We start from the raw sequence: 23337 nt of genomic DNA on the forward strand, positions 1-23337 counted from the left end.
CTTTGTTACTCGACTGCTTTCGAAAACAAACGATATACCTGTAATTTTGTTGATAATAGATCCAATAATATGTAAAATTTTAGATGTTAAAGAATGTGAATGTTAACCTATAAAGTAATAGTAATGTAAAAAGTAAAATAAAACTAGATATAGTTAACAGAATTTAATATATCAAAGTAAAAATGTAGAAATGAATAGGTGAGATAAGATAAAATAAAATTTGAAAAGAAATCAACTTTTTTGTCAAGAAAATAAAAACCCATAAAGTTTTTTGTGAAAAATAAAAGCATAATAAAGTGAATAAATAAAATTTTTGCTCGATATATCCATTGAACAAGCTCTATACAAAATGATAACTAATAACCCTTATACATATGAGATAAAAGAATTAAAAAAAATAGGAAAAAATGGAGAAAAAAAAAGAGTAAAAAACGGAAAAAAACGTACCAATTTAAACTAGTTGTGATGAATTGTGCAATAATTTGAATTAAAAAAAAATGAATAAAATATCATGATGCAAAACCCTTATTTTCCTTTACCCAATCGACTAATTTTACATAATCTTCAAAAATTTCTCTCAACTCTCTTAATTTTAAATCTTCAAATTCCGAATTTCGATGTTTGCCAATTGATTTTGATAACAAGTTATTACTAATAGGATTTTTCTTCAATGGATAATTTAAGGGATCAATTTCTGGTTCTTCTAAGATTCCTGGATTACTAAGTGATTTAATGTGTCTTTGATTTGTAGGAGGAGGTGGAAGATTCATGGGAAAGTTATAGTTATTAACAACTGTTGTAGATGAAGTTGTAGATGAAGTTGATGTGCTAACCGTTGTCATATCAACATTTGAATTGACACCAGAATTCGGATTGGAATTTGGGATTCCCAAATTTCCATTTGAAAAATTTCTTTTCAATGAGCCAAAGATAGGTGTAATAGAAGACAAGTGACTTTGGACAGATGCAGATCGACTTCTATTAGGAGAGTTTGGCTTATTGAAATTAAGATCACCATTAGTGATTTCATTACTAGAAATAGTAGGAAGAGAACTATTTGAAGATATCGCCTTCCATCTCATCAACCTGTTTAAAGGATTTGATGAAGGGTTGGAAATAGAATTAGAGTTGGAATTAGCGTTGGAATTGGAATTGGAATAAAAATTAACGAATGGCTGAGAAATATGAATATCGTCAATTGATTTAGAGCTATTACTACTTGCTTGAGATTGAGCTCCATCAAAATCAGATGAATTTGTAGAAGGATTTGATAACGTATCATCCATGCTACTAGCAATTGAAGGCTGGTCGATGATTTTCAAATTTTGAGTTAAATTTTGAGTTAAATTTGAAGTCAGCAGTGTTAGTGTTGAATTTAAATTTGAATTTGAAGATAGTCTGCCCAAAACACTTCGAAGGGAATTATCCAAAACATTAGATAAAACGCCTGCAGTTGATGCTAACTCGGAAGGTATTTGTAAAGAAAAACTTCTTACAGGTGGATTAATAAGGTGTGTATTATTATTGGAATTATTAATGCTGATATTATTATTATTAATATCATTATTAGTGTTGTTTTTAGATTCATTTATACTTGATAGTAAAGAAAAGGAGCTTGATTTCTTTCTATAGTTCGATTTTGATTTTTTGTTATTATTATTATTATTATTATTATTATTATTATTATTATTATTGCTGTTGTTGGCAGTGGCAGTGGCAGTATTGATGATAGTGGCGGTATTTGTATTAGCGGTTATATTAACATTATCAATTGGGATTTTTGAAATTAGAGAGTTTTTATCATCTTGGTCTATTGATAAAGAGATATTCAAAGGTTTTGAAAGAAACTCTTTGATTTGATCAAATTGGTAAATGGTATTTCCTGGGGATGAATTTTGGGATTGGGGATTAGATGAATCATGGGGTTGGAGTTGAGAAGAGTTTTTAATTTTATTGTTGTGGATAGTAATTTTTTCTTTTATGAGATCGTCGGATATGCTTAACTCTGAAGAAGTTATATTGATTAGGAAATGTAGAGCTGCTTCGATGTTGGTCAATACGTATAGTGCTTCACCATTTTCATCCCAAAATTGGTTATATCTAAATCTTTTGATATAAAGAAAATTTAGGAGAAGGTTGTCAATTTTTTTGTTTATGGTGGTGAAGAGTAGGATGGGTAGAAAGATGTCCATTGTTATTAGGGAAGACGATGAAGAAGAGGATAGAGAAGATTGGTCATTGTTGGTGGAAGTGGAGGTGGAAGTGGAGGTGTTGAGAGTAGTATTGATTAGATTTGTCAATTTTTTGTGAGCGTTTATTAGATAGTTTAGTTTATCTAGAGGAGATTTTACTTTATTTAGGTTGTTGAATTGAGATTGAATTGGAATCAAGTCATTTAGGAGGGTTTTTATGTTGAATTTTTGATAAACGATTAAATCTAAAGATTGTAAGTCTATGTTTAGTAGGGATAGTAGGTATAGTTTTTTGTTTAAAAGAGATTGGGAGGCTAGGTCAGATTTATTTTTGTTGAATAGTTTGTTGTATAGATGGGAGCATAATTTTAGTTCGTTTAGTTCAATGTAGTAGTTAATTTTTTGGTAAACCAATTTCAAGTCAGATTTTGATAGTAGTTCTATATTTTTTTTTTTATTTAGGATTAGTTTTGTATTGTAGTTGTTGTAGTAGTTACTATTGTTTGATTTGTTTAGATAAAAGGAATTAAGAAAGATGTTAAACTGGATGTAGTAGTTTTGAAATAGAAAGGATATTTCATTGGTATTCAAAGGATGAGAGTATTTTGGTTCTTGCAACGATTTCAAGAAGTCGTCATATAGGAGTTGTAGGTTTTTGGGTAAAGTATGGTCAATTGATAGATTGGATAGATTGTATTGATTATTTTCGAAAGAGGTTGGATTGGATGAAGAAGCGGAGCTTAAGGGAATTATTATATCATTAGAGGTAGGACCTGTGGTTGTAATAGCATTTGCACCGGTAGTGTTTGCGGTTTTGTTGGTGGTGTTGGTGGTGGTACTGGTACTGGTACTGGTATTATTAGAGGCATCAGTATGAGAAGCAGAGGTGGCAGTGGATACAGTGGCGGTATGATTGCTGGTGGCAATGATATTATCTATTCCATAGGATTCCTTTAGTTTTGCTTCCTGGGCCCATTTTATGTGATTAGGATCTTCGGGAGGAGTGTGAAACATTTAGAAGAGGAACAAGACGAGACTCTAACACAGATAGAGCAGCAGGAAGAGAAGAAGAGAAGAAAAGAGAAGAAGAGAAGGAAGAGAAGAGAACAGATAACCAAGGAGAATACTGCGATATCAAATGGATGGGACAGGCAGAAAGAAACCAGCCAGCTTGGACAACAGATTCTGAGGGGACTCTTATAGGGCTGGGAAGAAGGGCATTGGTGGGTAGCAGAAAAGACAGCAAAAGAGGCAGCAGAAAAGACAGCTGGGAAGCAGACAGAAGAGGCGCAGAGGAAGCAAAAGCAACAAAAGCAGCAAAGGCAGCAAAGGCAGCAAAGAAGGGCATCGCACACGTGCAAGAGAGTTAGGGTAAGCACACGTGTTATTATGTAACACACTGAAAACGTAATTTGCGCTTTTCTGCGCATTGATGCTTTGGTGTGCTTTTAACCTGCACAAACCACTGCTGTGGTTTGCACGTGTATCACGTGTTTTAAATATGGTGTCGGGTAACGGCTGTTTTTCTTATGGGTTGAGAGGAGGGTATAAATACTCCCTACTCGGTCTCTTTTCTCTTCACTCTTTTCTTAACCACTCTTTTCTTAACACTATTATCGTTGATTTGCTGGCGATTTATCGAGTATCGTTAACTTGTATCCTTAATTCTGCTGGAATTATCCTTTATTTCTTTATATCTTTCTCTTGTCGTCTCATCTCTTTTTTTCACTGTAACGGTGGTTTTATTCCAAGAATTTAACTCTGTCTCACTTCGTTTGCTCTCTAAATTTCACCTTCGAAAGTAAAAGAAAAGAAAAAAAAATCACAAGAAAACGGAAAACAATTAAAAATCTCAAGAGTTTTTGTCTTGACTGAATTATTATTTATACAAACAAACAAACGAGTAAAAATAAATTAATAAGTAACAACAATTAATATACAATAAACAATAAATAATAAACAATACATTTCATAGCAACAACTTAGTCTACTTGATTAACTTAGGTATTAACTATTAAGTACTAAACCCGATTCTTTTCAAAGTTTCATTTATCTAAATTGTAACTATTAAAATCATCTTTTAATCGCAAAAGAATCTATTTTCGTTGAAAATAATAATACTAGGCTCCTAAATATATCGATTTACCTACATCTCTATCTATCTCTATCTCTCTATCTCTCTATTTCTGCTTTCTTTAGTTAGAAATTCTATTGATTCTCCATATTAAACTTAACTCTCTAAAATCATAAATTCGTTATAAATTCGTTATAATTTTGTTATAAATCTTAAATTACCTTAATTAACTACATTTCTCTGATTGAATATTCACTGAAAAAAAACATAAAAACATAAAAACATAAAAAATAAAAATAAATAGAAAAGAAAAATAAAAATGTCAAATTCGGATACTATCATTGAAAATTTCGAAAATATCTTAAACGAATTTCCAAGTTTAAAACCTCCAGGTGTATCTGGTGCTAGAATTAAAAAATTAACTGAACTAATCATTAAAAATAACAACCTATATATCCAACTAATCGATAAATTATACTCTCATTGTAACAACATTAATCAATCTCACAAACTAGGTGCTCTCTATCTCTTGGACTCAATATCAAGAGCCTTTCAAAATCAAATCTCTAAAAATTCAAATTCAATCTCAAATCTAAATTACTCAAATGCCTTGAATAAACTAAGAAGCTTCGTTCCTGATTTACTAGACTCAACTCTACTAAATCTATCCAATGATTCAACTGACTCAAATGACTCAACCCAAAAGGAAAAGATCCATAAATTAATCAAGATTTGGCAAAAATCAAAGACCTTTGATAACTCAACTCTACAAAATATCATAAATAAATACTACAATAACACTAACAATGATAACACAATTCCAACTAACAACACCTCAACAAAATTTAAATCAATCATCTCTTCTTCATCTGCCAACAATACCCTCAACTCAGCTCCCCCTTCTTCAGAAAATAACTCAAACCCATTGGACCTCTTGAAATCTTTAGCCTCTTTGGCCAATAAACCTCAGCCCCCAATTAAATCCCCATCTCCTCCTCTAAACCTACCTTTAAATACTCCTCCAACAACCAACTCAATTTTAAACTCATTCAACAGTCCAACCAGTTCCAATGCAAATACCAACAATATTATCAATACCAATACAAATAATAACTTTCAAAATTCACCTCAAAATAAAAATCAAAGTTATGATCAAAATTTTAACACTCACAATTTTAATAATCAAAACTTGAGCCAAATTCAATCCCAACCTCAATCTCAATCCCAATCTCAATCAGAAATTCAAAATCAAAATCAAAATCAGCCTCCTGTAAATCCAAACGATTTTTTACAATTCATTCAAAAAATCTTACCTGGTACTCAACAACAGAATTTGCCCCCTCTTGATCAATTGCTCACAATGGTTCAGCAACAACAACAAAATAATAACAATAATAACATCAACATGGGTAACATCAATGAAATGAATATAAATGAAATGAGCAATATGAATGCAATTGATAATATGGCTAATAGCATGAACATGAACAATATGAACATGAACAACATGAATATGAACGGTATGAATATGAACAACATGAACAGCATGAACATGAACATGAACAACATGAACATGAATAACATGAACATGAATGGTGATTTTAACAATAATTCAAATAGACAACCAATGCCCTCACAAGAAGAACTATTTAAAAGCTCTCAAAACTCTCGTGGTCGCCGTATGGGTCGTTTGGACAATAATAATAATATGAATAGTATGAATAATATGAATAATATGAGCAATATGAACAATACGAACAACATGAGTAATAGATTTAACCATCATGATAGATCAAGATCTCCAAACATGAACCGTAATCTGTATCGTAATGATCGTAGTGGTCGTAATGATTCTTTCAATTCAAGATTACCTTCAAAAGATAGAAATGTAAATAATAAACTATTAACTCAGCCTCAAGGCCACGTTGTTGGCGAATTGAATACTCCTGGTACTGCCCATTATAGAGAAAGAAATGTATCTTTTGATCCACGTCTACCTAGTGGTTTAATTAAAGTCTTGAGTAGAACTGTATTTATTGGAGGTGTTCCGCCCTCAATGAATGAAAAAGGTTTGGCCGATATTTTGCGTCCATATGCTGAAGTTCAATCTGTAATTTTGAATTCTGAAAGAAAACATGCTTTTGTCAAAGTGTATTCAAGAAAAGAAGCTGAAAATGTTCTAGCATCCTTCAGCAAAAACAGTAACCCAAACTTATCCTTAAGAACAAGATGGGGGGTTGGCTTTGGTCCAAGAGACTGCTGCGACTATCAACACGGTGTCAGTATAATTCCCCTAGCCAGATTGACTGATGCTGACAAAAGGTGGATGGTGAAGGCTCAATGGGGAGGAACTGGGGGCAAAGAGTTGGTTCCAGGTGTGGTTGTAGAGGAACCCGATATCGAGGTTGGTGCTGGTTTATCTTCCAAGGCTATTAGCAAGAAAATGCCCACCAATGGCTCCAGAAATGGTCCAAGATCCACAAAACCTGGTGAGCCTGACGACTTTTACACTGATCCATTCAATAACAACACCACTGTGCCATTAATTTCTAATGATTCTAATCCACTAGCTAACCTCTTCAGCAACAGCAACGCCAACAGCCAAACTAACTCTCAAATGTCTCCACAAAACAGTCAAGTATCAGCTCTTCTCAGCACTCTCAGCTCAATGATGCCTCAGCAAAGTACACAGTAAGCTCTTTATATTTTTAATGTTCAATGTCTAATACTTCAATGTTCAATGTATATTTTCTGGTTTCTAAAAGTTTGTTTTCAATATGATATATTCGTCAATCGTCTATTTTCTGGGAAACGATATCTCTGTTTCAAAAATCATTTATTTATTTATTTATTTATTTATTTATTTATTTATTTATTTATTTATTTATTTATTTATTTATTTATTTATTTATTTATTTATTTATTTATTNTTTATTTATTTATTTATTTATTTATTTATTTATTTATTTATTTATTTATTTATTTATTTATTTATTTATTTATTTATTTATTTATTTATTTATTTTTTTAATTTATTGGATATTTAATAATATTGCTTCTTACTTTTTTTCTCATTTTCACAACTTCAAATCAATCTATCGATAAATCAGCTTTTTTAGCATGTTTTTTGTTTTATCTTTTTTCAAGCCCAAAATAAGTATTTTTGTTGTTCTACTATCCTACTATCATTTAAACATTGTTATCTTTTTATCTATTAAAATTGAAATACATATATCGAATATAATACACAGGCCAATATTTACTTAGAATTTGTACATCTTTTCAGCATTTTCTGGAAGATTGTAGCTCCACCCATTGCTTTCAGCTAGCAAAATAAAGTCTCTGATAGTTTTCGATGATTCCAACGTCAGTCTTGAGCCTATCACTATCAACTTGCTTCTGCTTCTTGTCATTGCAACGTTGATTCTTCTCCATTCATTTAGCAAAGCTCCTACATTGTGTTCTGGATTTGATCTAACCAAAGATATAATAATGCAATCCTTATCGCGTCCTTGAAACTGGTCAGCAGTTAATATTTCAATCTTTTTTCGTCTATACAATAAACGATTTAGTAATCTTAACTGTCCTCGATACAAAGACATGACTCCAATAGAAGATTCATCAACACCACATGCCAACAAACTTTCAACAATTATTTTGACTAGTTCTGATTCCACAGAGTTAGTAACTTGATCATTAAAGGCTGTTTCCAAAGCTGGGACCTTGTCATTGTTCAAAAACAAAACTTTGGAATCCTCTCTAAGAATCACACGGACCCAATCTTTCTGACCATCAAGAAACTTAGTTTTATATCCATCTATTAAGTGAGGATTGTCGATTGGCAAAAATCTGCTAGAGACTGTTTCATTTCCAGCTTTCAATTTTCCATTATAGACCAATGTATTCGATAACAACATCACTTCTTTACACATTCTATACTGATAAGTTAGCTCAGACAACCCTTCAGGATATTTTTCTGATAAAATTTTAAATAAACTTTCTGATAATCCTTTGGCATTGGGCGAAATAACCAAAGGTGGCAATTGGAAATGATCGCCAACTAGTATAAATTTTTCACATAATCTCAAGGGTCCAAGACAAATGGGCATCATAATTTGAGAAGCCTCATCTATAATACAATAATCAAAAGAATCTCGATATGAGAAAAGCCAGTTGTTTATTTGAAGACAAGTCGATGCCACAATTGGGGGTTCAAAAAACAATCGATTTAAATCTTCTTTATTTTCAATGTTGTGACTAAATGGCGAGTATTTTTTAATATCAGGGTGGATTCTTGATGCAGTGCCAATCCTTATAAAATTATCAACTTTTAAGTCTATTAGCTTAAGTAAAATATTATCCACAGCTGAATTTGTGAATGACGCTATTAAGACAGTCTTATTTTGGGATATTAAATATTTAATGAAAAATGCAATCAAAGTAGATTTACCAGTTCCGGGCATGCCTAAAATTAAAGAAAAGGAATCAGCAGTTAGCATTTTATTTAGAGCATTTAATTGATCAGAGTTGAATTTGATACCAGTGTTTGATATATTTAAGTTTCGAATTAATTTTCTCGAATTAAAAGTTGGTGATTTGTGTTTGACGAGTATTTCTCTTGTTAATGTGTCACCTGTGGGAGAGAATAAATTTAGCAAATTAAATCTAGATAAGGCTAAATTGAAATAGATATTTTTGTCAATTCTATAAGTTTTAAAACTTTGAGGTTGATTCATAGTAAAGCTGGAAATTATTATTGGAATTTCACTAAAATCTTTTTGTAAATCGATTGTTATGAATTGTGAATTGATTGAAACGATATAACCAAAACCGATACCAAATTGGCCATTTTCTTCACTTAAGATAATTGAATCTGTTTTATATAATTGAGAGGTATTCAAAGGTAATTTGATTTCGCTATTTGAGTGCCTTATAAAGGTAAATTGGAATAAATCATTTTCGGTTTTCTCTACTTTTTTATGAATGTCTTGCAATTGAGTACTATTGGGAGTATTTGGTTTGTAGTCACTCGTTAGGATTAAATTTGATAAACATTTGCCATTTAATAGTTCCTTTTTACTTGAATTTAAAGACCAAGATTGGTGTTTATCTTTGAAAAAGTGATTTTCTTCTGTATTAATAAGATTGTGCCAATGTTGAAAAAAAGTTTGATCAGTCTCAGTAAGATATGCAGTTAAAGCGATTGATTCATCGAGTAAAGGATTTTCTAAATCTTGAGTATCAGTTAAACTGTTTAATACAAGACACTCATTTTTAAAAATACAACGATCACAATTTTTATTATTTATAATTTTGGGTAATTTATTATTATTATTAAAATCAATTTGAATTTTGGCCAATTGATTTCTTTTGATAAATAAATTTTTAATGTCATTTAAATTCAAGTCATTTTTAATAAATTTGTTTAATTTGGTGTATATTAAGAAATTAAAATTGTTTTGGTTCAAAATGTTAATGTTGTATCTTTGGAATAATAATAGGTTATAAAAAATTAATTGAGCGTTATGATTAAAGTATTCTTTCCCAGTTTTGACTTCAAGAGGAATTAAGTAGTTTTGATTGGTTTCAGTTATTTGAGAGGTTAAATCGATGATACCCTTGATACCAAAAATTGGAGACCAAATGCTTTCTTCAGCATCGAATATTTTTGTTACTTTAATGGACCTCTTGTCAAAGTTATTTGAGCCTTTTGAGTTATTGTTTGAGTAATTTGTACCATTTTGAGTGTTGGGAATATTAGTGATGGTGTTCTTTGAATAAGTTCTTCCAAAACTTTTGCGATTGCTGGCGTTAATGTTGCTAGTATTGTTGAATATTTTTTTTCTTTCTTTGTTTTGAAAGTAGTTTTGGTGCCAGTATTTAATTGAATCAATGTGCTGGACCAATTCTTTTTTGAAATTGTCTATTGTAATATCCAATAGAATTAATTGAAGTTTATAGTTATTTTCGAGGATTAACTCGTTAATTAGGTTATTTATATAAACATCTGAGGTGTTATCGTTCAATAAACAATGCTGAAAGAGTTTATGAATTATGTTGCCCAAAATCAAATGGATCGAAAAAATGGAAGGAAAATTAAATTTTGTATCGATAATTGATTTTCTCTGACAATAAATGGAGTCTGAAACTGAAGTTGATGATAATAGCACATCTGGATTGAGCACCAACAAGTAGAAGTTTTGATTGGTGAAATCAATGACATTGGTAGGAAGTTTCTTTGTTGTGTAATCTGAATTCAAAGAAATAACTGGGTTTAAATCGACGATATTCAAAATGGAGCCTTTTTCGAAATCCAAGAGCAACCAGCTATCTCTGATGAAAAGCTTTGTCACAACTGTATTCGCGTCAGATAAAGTCAACAAAAGCTGTTCCTTGGAGACTCTTTTCTTGTTGACAGGATTGAACTTGAAGTACTTGACGGTTCTGACGCCTGTGATGTTGTATCTGTACACGTTGTCTCTTTCAAACTGCCATTCAACAGTGCTCGCCATGCTCTGCCCCAGATCAAAAGCCTGTTTTATTATATCGAAACACCAAAACAGATCTGTTTTTCCGGCCAAGGCGAAAGCCGACGCGAAAATTCGACGCGGGTTCAGGCGTCAAAACGCGCCGTGCTGCAAAAGGAAAATGTTTGTGTCCTGTGTTTGTGGCTTCCGGGCCACCATTGTGGGTCCATTTTTGACACATTCTGCCTATGTGGCGGTGCCCGTGGCGGTGCCTGTGCTGCCTGTGAGGCTGCTGAGGGTTGTTGAGGGCTGCTCTGGATGTGATTTCCTCCATTTCCACCCAATAGCGAATATTATATAACGAGTATGTGGTGTGAAGGGCGAAAGGTGCTGAGTATGGCTGCCATATTTCTATCTTGTTGCGTGGTGTCAAGTTTTCCTTAGTTCTTATTAATTAGCAGCATAAAATACACTATTTGAATTCTATTGCTAATAGCTAACACAATTGCTGAGATTAATTCGCTGCACTCTTTCGTTATGCTTTTTTTCCCTGGTAGTGGCAGTCATCACCAGATATTATAACAAGAGCAAAACCTAAAACTTGAGTTGAAGAATACGTTGGAACTTCTAAGTAGATTTAATTCACTTTGTTGAAACAAGCTGCTAAACTAAACTAAATTAATTGCAAGAATTATCAACCAAATGTCATCTTCTTTACTTCAAACTTTTTTTTCATTAGTATAAATTTAGCATAATTTTCTTTGTTGCTTTTATTTTGGTTTTCTTCTTTTTTTTTTCCCTCTTCTTTTCTCTACCATCCAACATTTTACTTATAATCTAATTCGATTTAATTTAACTAAATTGAATCAATTCTTTTCTAGTTTCTCAATTCAATATTAAGCTTCAATTCTCAACCAACAATGGCTATCTCAAAAGTTTTTGCTCGTTACGTTTACGACTCTCGTGGAAACCCAACTGTCGAAGTTGAACTCACAACTGAAAATGGTGTCTTCAGATCAATTGTTCCATCTGGTGCTTCCACTGGTATCCATGAAGCTTTAGAATTAAGAGATGGCGATAAATCCAAATGGTTAGGAAAGGGTGTCTTAAAGGCTGTTGCAAATGTCAATGATGTCTTAGCACCTGCTATCCTTGAAAAGGCCTCTGAATTAAATGTCAAAGACCAAAAGGCCTTTGATCAATTCTTAAACTCCTTAGATGGTACCCCAAATAAATCAAAATTAGGTGCCAATGCCATCTTGGGTATCTCTTTAGCTGTCGCCAAAGCTGCTGCTGCTGAAAAAAAAGTCCCATTGTACCAACACTTACATGACTTGGCTGGTTCCCCAGAGCCTTTCGTATTACCAGTTCCATTCATGAACGTTCTTAATGGTGGTTCTCATGCTGGTGGTGCTTTAGCCTTCCAAGAATTCATGATTGCTCCATTAGATGTTCCAACCTTCTCTGAAGCCCTTAGAGTTGGTTCTGAAGTCTACCACACTTTAAAATCTTTAGCCAAAAAGGAATATGGTCAATCTGCCGGTAATGTTGGTGATGAAGGTGGCGTTGCCCCAGATATCCAAACTCCAAAGGAAGCCTTGGACTTGATTGTCTCTGCCATTGAAAAAGCTGGTTACACAGGTAAAGTTGGTATTGCTTTAGATGTTGCCTCCTCTGAGTTCTACCACGACAACAAATATGATTTAGATTACAAGAACCCAGCTTCTGACCCATCAAAATGGTTGTCTGGTGAAGAATTGGCTCAATTATACGCTGATTTATTGAAAGAATATCCAATTGTCTCAATTGAAGATCCATTTGCTGAAGATGACTGGGATGCCTGGGTCCACTTTGCTCAAAAAGTCGACATTCAAATTGTTGGTGATGATTTGACTGTTACCAACCCAATTCGTATTTCAACTGCCATTGAAAAGAAAGCTGCCAACGCTTTGCTATTAAAAGTTAACCAAATTGGTTCGTTATCTGAATCCATCCAAGCTGCTAAGGACTCTTATGCTGCTGGATGGGGTGTTATGGTTTCTCACAGATCTGGTGAAACTGAAGATACTTTTATTGCTGATTTATCTGTCGGTTTAAGAGCTGGTCAAATCAAAACTGGTGCTCCAGCTAGATCTGAAAGATTGGCCAAATTGAACCAAATCAAGAGGATCGAAGAAGCTTTAGGTGACAAAGCTATTTACGCTGGCAGAGATTTCCATAAATCAGTTGCCATTTAAATATCTTCGCGATTGAACTTTTATTACAATAAATTATGAATTATAAATAGTATATAGTATCAATAGGGTGGTTCATTTGTTACATTTTTCATTTTTATTTTTATTTTTATTTTTATTTTTTTCTTCACTTTATTTTAATCTTGATCTGAATTCTAGTGCTGGTAAATTAGGACTTCTCTATAAATTGAGTATCTCTATTAATACTATTTGCATTGTATAGTTTTATAGAAATTTATTTATAAATGACTTATGATTTTAATTTTAACTCGATTGTATAAAGTAAATCTATTAATCCATAGACATTTCAACATCGCTTTCTTTATTAAAATCAACAATTTGATTATTATTATTATTATTATTATTATTATTATTATTATAATCATCATCTACTATCATATCATCTGTTATTATATCATCATCGTAGTCAAAATCATCATGTTTGTTTTTATTGAAATAAGTATAAAGATACCATTTTTTTAGGGATTCAAAGACCACTTTTGTTGGATCATAATATTTTATTAGTGAAAAGTTTTGGGAAAGAAAAATATTATAATATATTTCTCCATTTGTAATATCACCTGCTGAACCATTTTTCAATGTTGAATTTCCAGTTTTATAATCATTAATTGAAAGAAATTCATTTTTATTATCGAATTTTTTCAAATTTAAACTTTCAATAGGATTGGTGTCTTTGGATGAAGAATTCTTTCTACTTGCTTGTATTTTTTTAACTGAGGATATCACTGAAGAATTGGAATTCAATCTTGCTATAAATGGATCTATTATTTTTTTTGGAATTATCAAGTTTTTTGGGATTTTCTTTTTCGGTTTCTTTTTATTTACTCCAGAACTTGAAAAGGAAGGAAATAAATTTGATTCAGAAAAACCCAAATCGTAATTTGAGTTAATAATGTTGTAATCACCAGTATATGGAAAGTCTTTTGATATATCTTGATCATTTTCATCAAGATTGCTATTGATGGGATTTAACAGAATATTTGCATTAGATGAATTATATTCATCGTCACATTCATCATATTCCTCTTGGTCTTGAAAGGATTCTTCATTGTCAGCTTCATCAGGATTTTCTTTTAAAAATTGGTCGATAGAAGCGATGAATATCACATCATTTGAATTAGAATTAGAATTAGAATTATGAGGTTTTATTTGAAAGTCATTTTCTAATTCGATGTCTTGTTCCTGGGAATCATTGTGGTTTTGATAATTGTACAACGAGTTATTATTGTAGCTTGAATAACTCAATTTATTGTTTTGTAGAGAATGTTTTGGTGCGTTGATGTGTAAGTTGTTAAAAGACTGGATCAACCTTTTCTTACGATGAGAACTCGATTCATTTTTAACATCCAGAGAAAACTCTTCAGAAGCCTTTCTCGCTCTGGGCTTAAAAGGATTGTAACGATTGTTATCTTTGTTCGAGTTGGTGTTACTGCTTGTAAAAGGAGAGGAATTTGAGTTGAAAAAGCGATCCATCATACGAATTACAAAGCAGAAATAAAAAAAATAAGCGCAAGGCGAAGAACAAGAGTAAAAAAACAAGGATCCTTTCTGGTGAAATCGATAAAACAACTTCGAGTGAACACCCTCAGGATATCATAAAAGTATACAAATATTTATATTCTATTATACACTGGAAAGAATGCTCTACAGAGTGTATTGTGAGTATATATCGAGAGGCTTCTTCCAGCGCTTTCTGTGAAGCTTCTAGAAATCCGCCGAGAGGGAGCCTTGCGTCTTTCCGCTTTGGAGCTCATTTGTCCTGTTTTTTGGCTTCTTTTCCTTCCTCTGCTTCTTCCATGCGTCTTTTCTGGGGAAGAGACAAGCCATCAGTAGCTTTTTCTTCGGCAGAGGATGCAGCAGTCTCTGGAGCAACCTTTGGAGCGTCCTTTGAAGCCTGTTCTGGAGCCTGTTCTGGAGCAGCTTGGGTCTCTTGTGCCCTGGAAAGTGCTTTCTTGAATTCTTTTTGAACATTTACTGCACCATAATCGCTGGTTATCGTTTTCTTCAATATCGGTCCCCATATTTTCTCGTCCAAATTTTCAAATTGGTCCAAATGGAAACAAGAATCTTGGGTAAAATCCGATTGTTGAGTTCTTGTTAATTTGACCATGTATGCAGATGATTTTAGACCTTTTCCTATGTCAGTGATCAAACTTCTTATATAAGTTCCAGATGAGACCTTTGTTGTAAAATGTAACAATGGGGCTCTATAATTGTCTAATAGAGTTTCTTTGTAAACGTTTTCATCTGTTATTGGGATTGATTTGTAAGTAGTGGAATCATCAATTATATTTTTTTGTTTGCAAATTTCTTTATATTTGTCAGAGAAATGCAATTTATCAACATTGACATTTGAAGAGTTGGTTAAGTTTTTTTTTTCTTGTTCAAGTTCATTGGCTAATAACTCATTTAAATTTTTCTGATTTTCAGGATCATTTGTCAAGGGATTGGAGTATGATTTGTCGTATTTGATGAATTTGTAATCATGGTCTCTCGATAATAAATCCGATTCAACCAAATTTATGTAATCGATTTTAACATTTCTTTCAGGAATCTTTGAGGGCAAGGGTATGTTTTGTCTTGCGTACTCATACAAGGGCTTGCCATTCATTTTCAAAGCAGAGTATATTGATGGAGTTTGAATAACGTTACCAACGAATTTTGAAACAGTTTCATGGACAAAATCTTTATTGATATGATCAGTTGAATTTTTAATAACTAAATCGCCTGTTTGATCACCAGAGTTGGTTGTGGCACCTAATAATGCTTCAGCTTCGTAGACCTTTGTGCATTTTAGTAAGAACAGATTTAGTTTTTTGGTTCCAGTGCCTATTCCAATGATTAAGATGCCAGAGGCTTCAGGGTCCAAGGTACCACCATGGCCAATTTTAATTCTTTGATTTCTCTTTTTTTTTTTAGTTCTTAGTATTTGTTTCATGTCATCTTCAAACAAAAGTGATTTTTGAAATATTTTTTTCAATTTTACTACCAATTCAGAAGAGGAATAGCCCGAGGGTTTAAAGACAGCGAATACACCATTCATGACGAATATGTTATCAGTTAAATTTTGATCAATTGAAGTTACTACAATAAGAATTATATTAGAAAACTAGTTGAAAAATAAATTGGAAAATTATGCTGAAAAATAAAATGGAAAATAAAATGGAAAATTTATCAGGGCTTTAATTTGAACGAGCCCTATTCAAAGCTATTTTAGTGATAAATAAGATTGTGTTTTGTTTTCGTGTATTTTGTTGTATAAAGTATATAATATAAAAAATGAAAGTGAAAGTGAAAGTGAAAGTGAAAGTGAAAGTGAAAGTGAAAGTGAAAGTGAAAGTGAAAGTGAAAGTGAAAGTGAAAGTGAAAGTGAAAGTGAAAGATGAAGGATAAAAATAAGATAGGAGACAAAAAATAGACAAATGAAAAGGTGGAGAGAAAGATGTAAAAATTTATCAGTAGAGTAAACAAACTAGGGAACATAAACATAAACATGAGCATCATAGTATCTGAAGTAGAAATAAAGAAATAAAATAAGATAAGATAAGATTAATATAAGATTAATATAAATTTAAATAAATTGGATGAAAATGAATGAAACTGAATGAAACTGAATGAAATTAGATGACATTAGATGAAACTAGATCAAGCATTTCTCGAAGACTCAGCAACCTCTGATAGCTTTTGAATAATAAACATTTGCTCATCATAATTGTTTTTTTTAAAGGCCTCGATAAGACAGGATAGAGAAATGTTAATACGAGGAGGATTGCAATAGTAATATGTTGTTATAAAGAATATCATGATTGATATGAATAGAGCAAAATTTTGAAAGAAATCTGAGGTTAAAAAAGAGTGATTTCTCTGTAAAGATGGTTGATTTGAATTTAGGATTGATTTCAAATTTGAAATTAAATATGAATTTTTATTTTTATTTTTATTTTGGTTTTGGTTTTGGTTATGATTTTGGAATTTAAAAAAATTGTTGTTATTTGTCAATTCGAATAGTTGGTTTTCAATATCGTCGTTTAGTTGAATTGAAATCGATAATGTCTTTGAATTCAGATTTTTGAAGGAAATGTCGTTGATTTGAATTTCTTTGTTGGATGCTTCATCTGAATCGCCATAAATAGTGTCACCATCTGAGTCTAGATCTAAATCGGATTCAAAGGTGAAAGTGCTGTCAAATTTTGGCTTATAAAAGATGCCATTATCGTTTTTGTTGTCACTGGCGTGGATTTCTTGATTTTGGTTGTCACCGGTTTCATTGTGGCGATCTTCAGTACAGAGAACCCTGTCGCTGCGGTTATGTTGAGATATCATGGAGATGTAGTTCTGGTGGTTGGGGTCTTGTGAGCTGGATTTGATAAAAAATAACTTGGTGATAAGAGAGGACATGCTAGGTGTCTTGAGTATCCTGAAATGCCTGAGCGATATCTAAGCAAAGGAAGAAGAAGAAAAAAGGAATGGAAAAACAGGGCTGTTTTATGTGTTTGAGATGGTGTTTTATGTTGCTCTTCACTGCTTCCGTTTTGCAACACAGAGCGCTTTTGTGGCCGGGCCCAGAACACGCGGGTGTATGCACACTGGTGTGTCTCTGCGTCAGACCGGAAGGCAGAGTTGCCGTTTTGAGCGCGACGGAAAATCCAGCCCAGAGGAAAATAAGGAAAAATGAGGAAAGATAGATTAGAAGATTAGAAGATTACAAAATTGGAAAATTGGAAAATTAGAAAATTAGACTAAAAGATTATATTATACTGGAGCTATGTAACATGCACTACTTCTTCAACAGCGACCAACTGGCTTTGATCTTGGACGACAGCTGCTTCTCTGTGCTTCGCGAGTTGTAGCTGTACGAGTCGAGCTGGAAGCTCTGTCTGTTTCTTTGGCCCATGAACTTCTCTTTGAACTGGAGTGAGCTGGTAGAGTACCTATTATTGCTGTTATCTGGGTTCTGTTGACTGAAAGCGTGTGTGCTTTGCTGGGTGAACTGGTATTGGCCCTGGCCCTGGCCCTGGCTGGGGGAGTTGTTGGAGGAGATCGTGGAGGAGCTGTTTTTGGTGTAGAGCGACTGCAACGAAGCCGATGCTGGCGTCAGAGTTCTCTCGTAGCTGAATCTGTTCTTGGAGTTCCTGTTGTAGTTGCTGGTAGGAGGTCTGTTGCTGAAAGTATCATTGGAAGAAACCGTGGTGATGCTGGAGGTGGGGGAAAAGCTGTTAATGTTATGTTTCTCGTCGTTTTCTACCAACCATTGGGGGAACTGAGAGTTCTGGTTTTTGATGTAATAGTTGATCAATGATTTGTGAACCACTGTTTTGTTTTCTGTGTTCCCATCTTTCTCTTTACTGCTGATGGGGTTCTTGAAATTTATGCTGGGTCTCTTGATGTTTTTAAACTTGCTAGACCACTCTATTTTTGTGCTAGACATGTTGTCAGTAGAAGATGTGGCGTATGAAATGCAACAAGGATGAATCTGTGAGAAGATATGCTGCTGTTGCTGCTGCTCTGATGGTTACTCTGCTGCTATCAACAGTGGGCACCTATCGCTTATAAGTGAATCAGCGATGGTTATTGTTCTCTCTCACCGTTTTGTTTCGGCTGCGCCCGAAGGCTGAGGCCGACCGCCCTCCTTCGCCCCGACGGCCGCTGCTGGAAAGCAAAATTTGCTTATCTCCAGCATCCTCATAGCTCCTTCACTATACTCTTGTCTCTTTCATCATGTCTTCTTCTTTCTCTGACAAATTGAACTGGTATGGCACACTCTCCCTTTATCTTCCTAGATCTGCTTGTGACTTGCTACTAACCGACTTTTATCCTCACAGCTCTTTTTATAACAAGATTGGAGCCTGTAGACATGGCGATAGATGCTCAAGAAAGCATTTAAAACCATCTCACTCTTCCACCATAGTTTGTTTGAATCTATACTCAAACCCTGGTCTAAATCCCACCAACACATTGTCCGACAAAGAAATGGCACTCCATTTTAATAATTTCATTCAGGATATATTTATCGAATGTGTCTTACTTGACTGTCAAATTATTGATTTAGTAGTCTGCGAAAATTCAAATGATCACTTGAACGGTAACATTTTCATAAAATTTTTAAATGACTCAATGGCTCTCAAAATCAAAAATAATTTTAACTCGAGATGGTATAATTATAAGCCAATTTACTGCGAATTAAGTCCTGTCAAGTATTTCAAAGATAGCTGTTGTAGGCAACATGAGCTAAATAATTGCTCAAGGGGTGGTCTTTGTAATTTCATGCATTCCAAAAAAATTGATCCTGAATTGTTAAATGACTTAATGTTATCTCAAAAGAAATACTTTATACAAAAAAAGATTTCAAATTCTGACAAACTTTAAAACAAAATATAAAAACTAAATATTAAACATTGAAAATTAAAAATTAAAAACTACAAGTTATAATTTCTTTTTCTCAAAATAAAAAACCTTGCCTATTGATCAACAATCATACTTAAACATGCCCTAACATTTTTCGGCTACTTTTTTTCTGTGGAACAATCAATTCCATCCACTGTCTTAATGGTTTTTCCTGTCTTCAGAATATAGGTACTACCTGTTACACTCTCAGGCTCCACCACTCCATGCTATCTTCCCAGCTGCAAACCTCCCAACTGCTCTCTGCCAATTCGAAATAGCTCGTTCTCTTCCAACATTTTTCCTTCTCACAACCGAAAAATTAAAAATGCCTTATTCTTCCTGGACCACGTGACCCACCGCGTTTTCTTTTTCTGTAAAATTCTTGCTCGTCTCCCCCAGAGTCCCCAATGCCTGCTGTTTGCACTGCTTATGCTGTTGGGTTGCTGCTTGAATTAATTGAATTATACAGATTAACTAGCTAGTAGTTGAGGTAAACACTTTGGGGTTCAATTGTCAGTTGTCTGCTCTTACTTTATTTCGTGCATTTTCACATCATTTCACACGCACCGCTATTTTTAAGATTGCACGTCATTGATTCTATTTAATTTGATTTAATTTAATTTAACTTAATTTGTTTTATTTTATTTTAATCAAATTTTACTTTAGTTTAATTTAATTGACTTTGAAATCCACGAAAATGGCAAAACTCTTTAAACCTGCAAAAAAGCCCATTAAAAATTCTGAAAATACTTCTGCAAATACTTCTGCAAATACTTCTGCAAATACTTCTCTTAGTGATAAAATAACAATAGCAATCAAGTATGATACATATGATAAAAACAACACAATTTCCAAAACAAGCAAACTATTTTTCAAAGTCTCTCCCACAATTAAATTGAAAAAAATCATTCAAACTTTTGCTAAGAAAATGGATGTGGATTCAAAATCCTATGTTTATTTTTTTGACGGAGAAAGAATTCACGAATCAAATACCCCATTGCAACTCGAAATACAAGATGGTGATTCAATTGAAGCAAAGCTCACAACTCATGGCGGTTAATTCTCATATTAATTCACTTTTCTATAAATCTTATTCATTCAATCTTTTCTTTTCCTCTAACCTCTTTCAATCCTTTTACTATTTCATTCTTTCCTTCCTTTATTACTTTATCACTTCATCAATTCCTCTTATCATTCTACTTTCAATAATCTATGGACTCTATTATCTCTCTCTTTTATGTTTATTTTGATTTGTTTGTGGACTTATTCGGGAGTAGGGTAATCCTCTCTAACAGAATTATGCTTTATCTCTGTTCAAATTTTAAACAAAAATTCTTGATTAAAACGATTGAAAAACAAAATAAAAAAAAAAGCTAAAATATAATTAAAAAAAGAAAAATAAATAATAAGACCAAAAAAATATATATAACAATAGTTGATTGTATTATATTATATAAATTTAATTCTATTTTTTTTTCACTCAACTATAGTTATTTTGTTGACTGACTGAATAATTATAATTATCTTGTTTTTTTTTATCTGTAGGATCATAAAATCACAACTTTTTAACTCAATTGACCAAGTAAAGGTATTAAATATTAAAGATAGAATATCCTAATACCATCTATCAATTATAAATTGACTGCCAACTGGTTGATAATATATCCAGGTCTAAACTAATACTTTTTCGCTTTTCGTTATTTATTTTGATCCTTTAACTCTTTCGTATCTTTTCAGTTTTGTTTCATTATCGGTTCAAAACCTGATTAAAGACAATCTGAACAATCTGAATAATCTAAACAATCTGAATAATCTGAATAATTCTTGTTTTTAAGAGCAGTATCAAAGAAATGCTTACGCTTTTCAATAACCTGCTCTTCCACTGAACATTAAATTGTTTAAATTTTGTTAAATTTTGTTAAATTTTGTTAAAACCTATTAATATCTAGGGATAAACAATAAAACAACTTTGCTACTTATTAGTATAATCATTTCATTAGAATCATCCTATTATTTTAAATTATAATCTAATCATCAAATAATGGTCTCATCATCTCATCATCTCATCATCTCATCATATCGCTGGTACGATCTTTAAATTTTATTATCCCATTTGTTCCCATTTTTTTCTATTTTATTAATTTGTTCTTTTTTTGGAGTTTTATAGTTTAACCTTGTCTCCTTTGGTTTGGTTTCAGGTTGAAATTGATGAAGCAATCAAATCATCAACTAATATACAAATATAATGATATGGTAGTATAATTTTATAATTTTTTTAGTCTCAATTTAAAGCAATAACTTTCTTTTCCATTACTTTTTTTTATCACTTAAACCACTTTGTTACAATGAAAAAACTTCATTTCTTGCAAATATCAGACAACTTTAAATCTTCATCAATACCAAAATTACCAGCAATAGTCAGTTTCGTTGATATTTATACTGTTTTATTGTTACATTATTCTCTTATCATAATTATTGATCATTTTATTAATATTTAAAGATATTATTAATTTGATAAATTATTAAAAGCGTTTACTTTTCAAACATAATAGCCATACATCTATTTAATGAATTGGGCTTATTAACCACAGATCATTGTTTGCGTTATTAACAATTGGATATAAACTGGTATATATAACATTTGGTTTTAAATCGTTAAAAATTATTAATCGTCAAAAATTATTGATTAGTGATATTCTTGACAAAGGAGCTTGTTTAACAACTAAATAGCAGGCATGGAATACTCGAATATTAATTGATTTAATTGCGTATTTTTGAATTGATTTATAACTGTTTTTCAATGTTTTATGTTTTATGTTTTATGTTTTATGTTTTATGTTATATCGAAAAATATTTTCATTAAAGAAATTTCGAAATAAGAAATGTTAATTCTGTACAGTTTCCTTCAATCTTGTGCATATGCATAAAATCACTGAGTATGCATAATGCAATCTCTTCAACCTTAAACCGCGCGTTTTGCTTAACATATGTAACATAAAGTTAGAAGTTAAGTTGATGGAAATTTATAATAAAAGAACTCTTTATGGATTAATTTGACCATCAAGATGATATAATTGTTTTAATATCTTCAATATCCATCAATTAGTTTTACACCAGCTGTAATGAAATTACAGTGAAGTTAAAGGGTTTTTTTGGGGTGTTTGTTCCAATCAAGAAAGGGTGAGAATTGTAAGATAGCTATCAATTGGGCGTAGCTAAAAGTGGGTTTATCAGTTTAGCTGATATGATATTAGTAGCTCGCTGATAGCTAAGAAATAAAACATTTTACTTGGAGAAAAGTTAGGTAATCAAGTAATAATTTTCGCTAACTCCGAAAAAAACAATAATTTCCAATTCTTTAAGACAAACCGTTTCTATTTTGCTTTTTTACCAAAATTTGACAAAATTTATCTGGAATTATGTATTTTTCTTTTCAGAATTTGATTTTATTATTTTATTCTCAAATTTGGGATTTTAAATTGCTTCATTCCAATGAAAATGATATTTTTACATCTTTTAGGAATTGGGTCGAGGAATTTCAGTACTAGCTACGAAATACGGGTAAAATTTTCATGAAAAGGATTAAAAACATTGAGCAATTTGATTCTTCTTCAAGAATAACCGGTTTTCATAATTGCAACATTATTAATTGTCTTTTTGTTGGTTTTTATTGTAGTTCTTTGTTTTTGATATTGAATACCGATTCAGTAAACAAAGTTAAAACACGAGAATAATGGTATGGTCTTTTGATTTATTTTCTTTTTATTTTTATTTATTTTTTTTTATTTTTCTTTCCATTCAGTTTTTCTGATTTGATTTTCATTTGATTTTCGACGTTAATCATTGAAAAACATTTAATAAAGTCAGCAAATGAGAAATGTTAGATGTTTCTTTTTAATATAAAGATTCGCAAAAAATGAGGCGATATTCTGGTTATTGACTTACGAGTTGAGTTGAATTTAGTA

At 32.1% G+C, this 23337-nt stretch overlaps 10 protein-coding genes across 10 annotated transcripts; 4 read left to right on the plus strand and 6 right to left on the minus strand.

Annotated features, from left to right (window-relative positions):
* Positions 1-176: 176 nt before the first annotated feature.
* ASCRUDRAFT_74317 (uncharacterized protein) lies at positions 177-3569 on the minus strand. The gene has a single exon (XM_020192637.1). The coding sequence runs from the start codon at positions 3204-3206 to the stop codon at positions 510-512; it is 2697 nt and encodes an 898-aa protein (XP_020049168.1). The 5' UTR covers positions 3207-3569; the 3' UTR covers positions 177-509.
* Positions 3570-4585: 1016 nt separating this feature from the next.
* On the plus strand, positions 4586-6961 carry NRD1 (Nrd1 complex RNA-binding subunit; the record flags this gene model as incomplete). Its single annotated transcript, XM_020190263.1, has 2 exons — positions 4586-5330; positions 5910-6961. 2 exons carry the CDS (start codon positions 4586-4588, stop codon positions 6959-6961), a joined length of 1797 nt encoding a protein of 598 aa, XP_020049169.1.
* A 568-nt stretch (positions 6962-7529) lies between these two features.
* DNA2 (bifunctional ATP-dependent DNA helicase/ssDNA endodeoxyribonuclease DNA2) lies at positions 7530-8483 on the minus strand (the record flags this gene model as incomplete). Its single annotated transcript, XM_020189684.2, has 1 exon — positions 7530-8483. A coding segment is annotated over one exon (954 nt), but the record flags the coding sequence as incomplete, so codon positions are not given.
* A 3170-nt stretch (positions 8484-11653) lies between these two features.
* Positions 11654-12970, plus strand: ASCRUDRAFT_68671 (enolase I, a phosphopyruvate hydratase that catalyzes the conversion of 2-phosphoglycerate to phosph; the record flags this gene model as incomplete). Its single annotated transcript, XM_020191558.1, has 1 exon — positions 11654-12970. The coding sequence occupies one exon, from the start codon at positions 11654-11656 to the stop codon at positions 12968-12970; it is 1317 nt and encodes a 438-aa protein (XP_020049171.1).
* A 28-nt stretch (positions 12971-12998) lies between these two features.
* On the minus strand, positions 12999-14643 carry ASCRUDRAFT_125010 (uncharacterized protein). The gene has a single exon (XM_020188934.1). It carries the CDS (start codon positions 14462-14464, stop codon positions 13259-13261), a length of 1206 nt encoding a protein of 401 aa, XP_020049172.1. The 5' UTR covers positions 14465-14643; the 3' UTR covers positions 12999-13258.
* A 299-nt stretch (positions 14644-14942) lies between these two features.
* On the minus strand, positions 14943-16031 carry PUS4 (pseudouridine synthase PUS4; the record flags this gene model as incomplete). Its single annotated transcript, XM_020189988.1, has 1 exon — positions 14943-16031. A coding segment is annotated over one exon (1089 nt), but the record flags the coding sequence as incomplete, so codon positions are not given.
* A 273-nt stretch (positions 16032-16304) lies between these two features.
* Positions 16305-17516, minus strand: ASCRUDRAFT_74321 (uncharacterized protein). The gene has a single exon (XM_020192638.1). The coding sequence runs from the start codon at positions 17384-17386 to the stop codon at positions 16634-16636; it is 753 nt and encodes a 250-aa protein (XP_020049174.1). The 5' UTR covers positions 17387-17516; the 3' UTR covers positions 16305-16633.
* A 25-nt stretch (positions 17517-17541) lies between these two features.
* Positions 17542-18594, minus strand: ASCRUDRAFT_74322 (uncharacterized protein). The gene has a single exon (XM_020192639.1). It carries the CDS (start codon positions 18414-18416, stop codon positions 17766-17768), a length of 651 nt encoding a protein of 216 aa, XP_020049175.1. The 5' UTR covers positions 18417-18594; the 3' UTR covers positions 17542-17765.
* A 112-nt stretch (positions 18595-18706) lies between these two features.
* ASCRUDRAFT_79498 (zinc finger CCCH domain-containing protein) lies at positions 18707-19354 on the plus strand (the record flags this gene model as incomplete). Its single annotated transcript, XM_020194387.1, has 2 exons — positions 18707-18738; positions 18811-19354. The coding sequence occupies 2 exons, from the start codon at positions 18707-18709 to the stop codon at positions 19352-19354; spliced, it is 576 nt and encodes a 191-aa protein (XP_020049176.1).
* An 874-nt stretch (positions 19355-20228) lies between these two features.
* ASCRUDRAFT_28139 (sumo domain-containing protein) lies at positions 20229-20432 on the plus strand (the record flags this gene model as incomplete). The annotated part of the gene is made up of 1 exon (XM_020190037.2): positions 20229-20432. A coding segment is annotated over one exon (204 nt), but the record flags the coding sequence as incomplete, so codon positions are not given.
* Between the last annotated feature and the right edge of the window lie 2905 nt (positions 20433-23337).

The sequence above is a fragment of the Ascoidea rubescens genome (assembly GCF_001661345.1).
Source record: "Ascoidea rubescens DSM 1968 unplaced genomic scaffold ASCRUscaffold_2, whole genome shotgun sequence".
Classification (NCBI taxonomy): Eukaryota; Fungi; Ascomycota; class Saccharomycetes; order Ascoideales; family Ascoideaceae; genus Ascoidea; species Ascoidea rubescens.

What these genes read in the sequence shown, in the direction of transcription:
- ASCRUDRAFT_74317 (XM_020192637.1), bottom strand. Translation starts at nt 3,206, where the DNA reads ATGTTTCACACTCCTCCCGAAGATCCTAATCACATAAAATGGGCCCAG.
- ASCRUDRAFT_125010 (XM_020188934.1), bottom strand. Translation starts at nt 14,464, where the DNA reads ATGATGGATCGCTTTTTCAACTCAAATTCCTCTCCTTTTACAAGCAGT.
- ASCRUDRAFT_74321 (XM_020192638.1), bottom strand. Translation starts at nt 17,386, where the DNA reads ATGTCCTCTCTTATCACCAAGTTATTTTTTATCAAATCCAGCTCACAA.
- ASCRUDRAFT_74322 (XM_020192639.1), bottom strand. Translation starts at nt 18,416, where the DNA reads ATGTCTAGCACAAAAATAGAGTGGTCTAGCAAGTTTAAAAACATCAAG.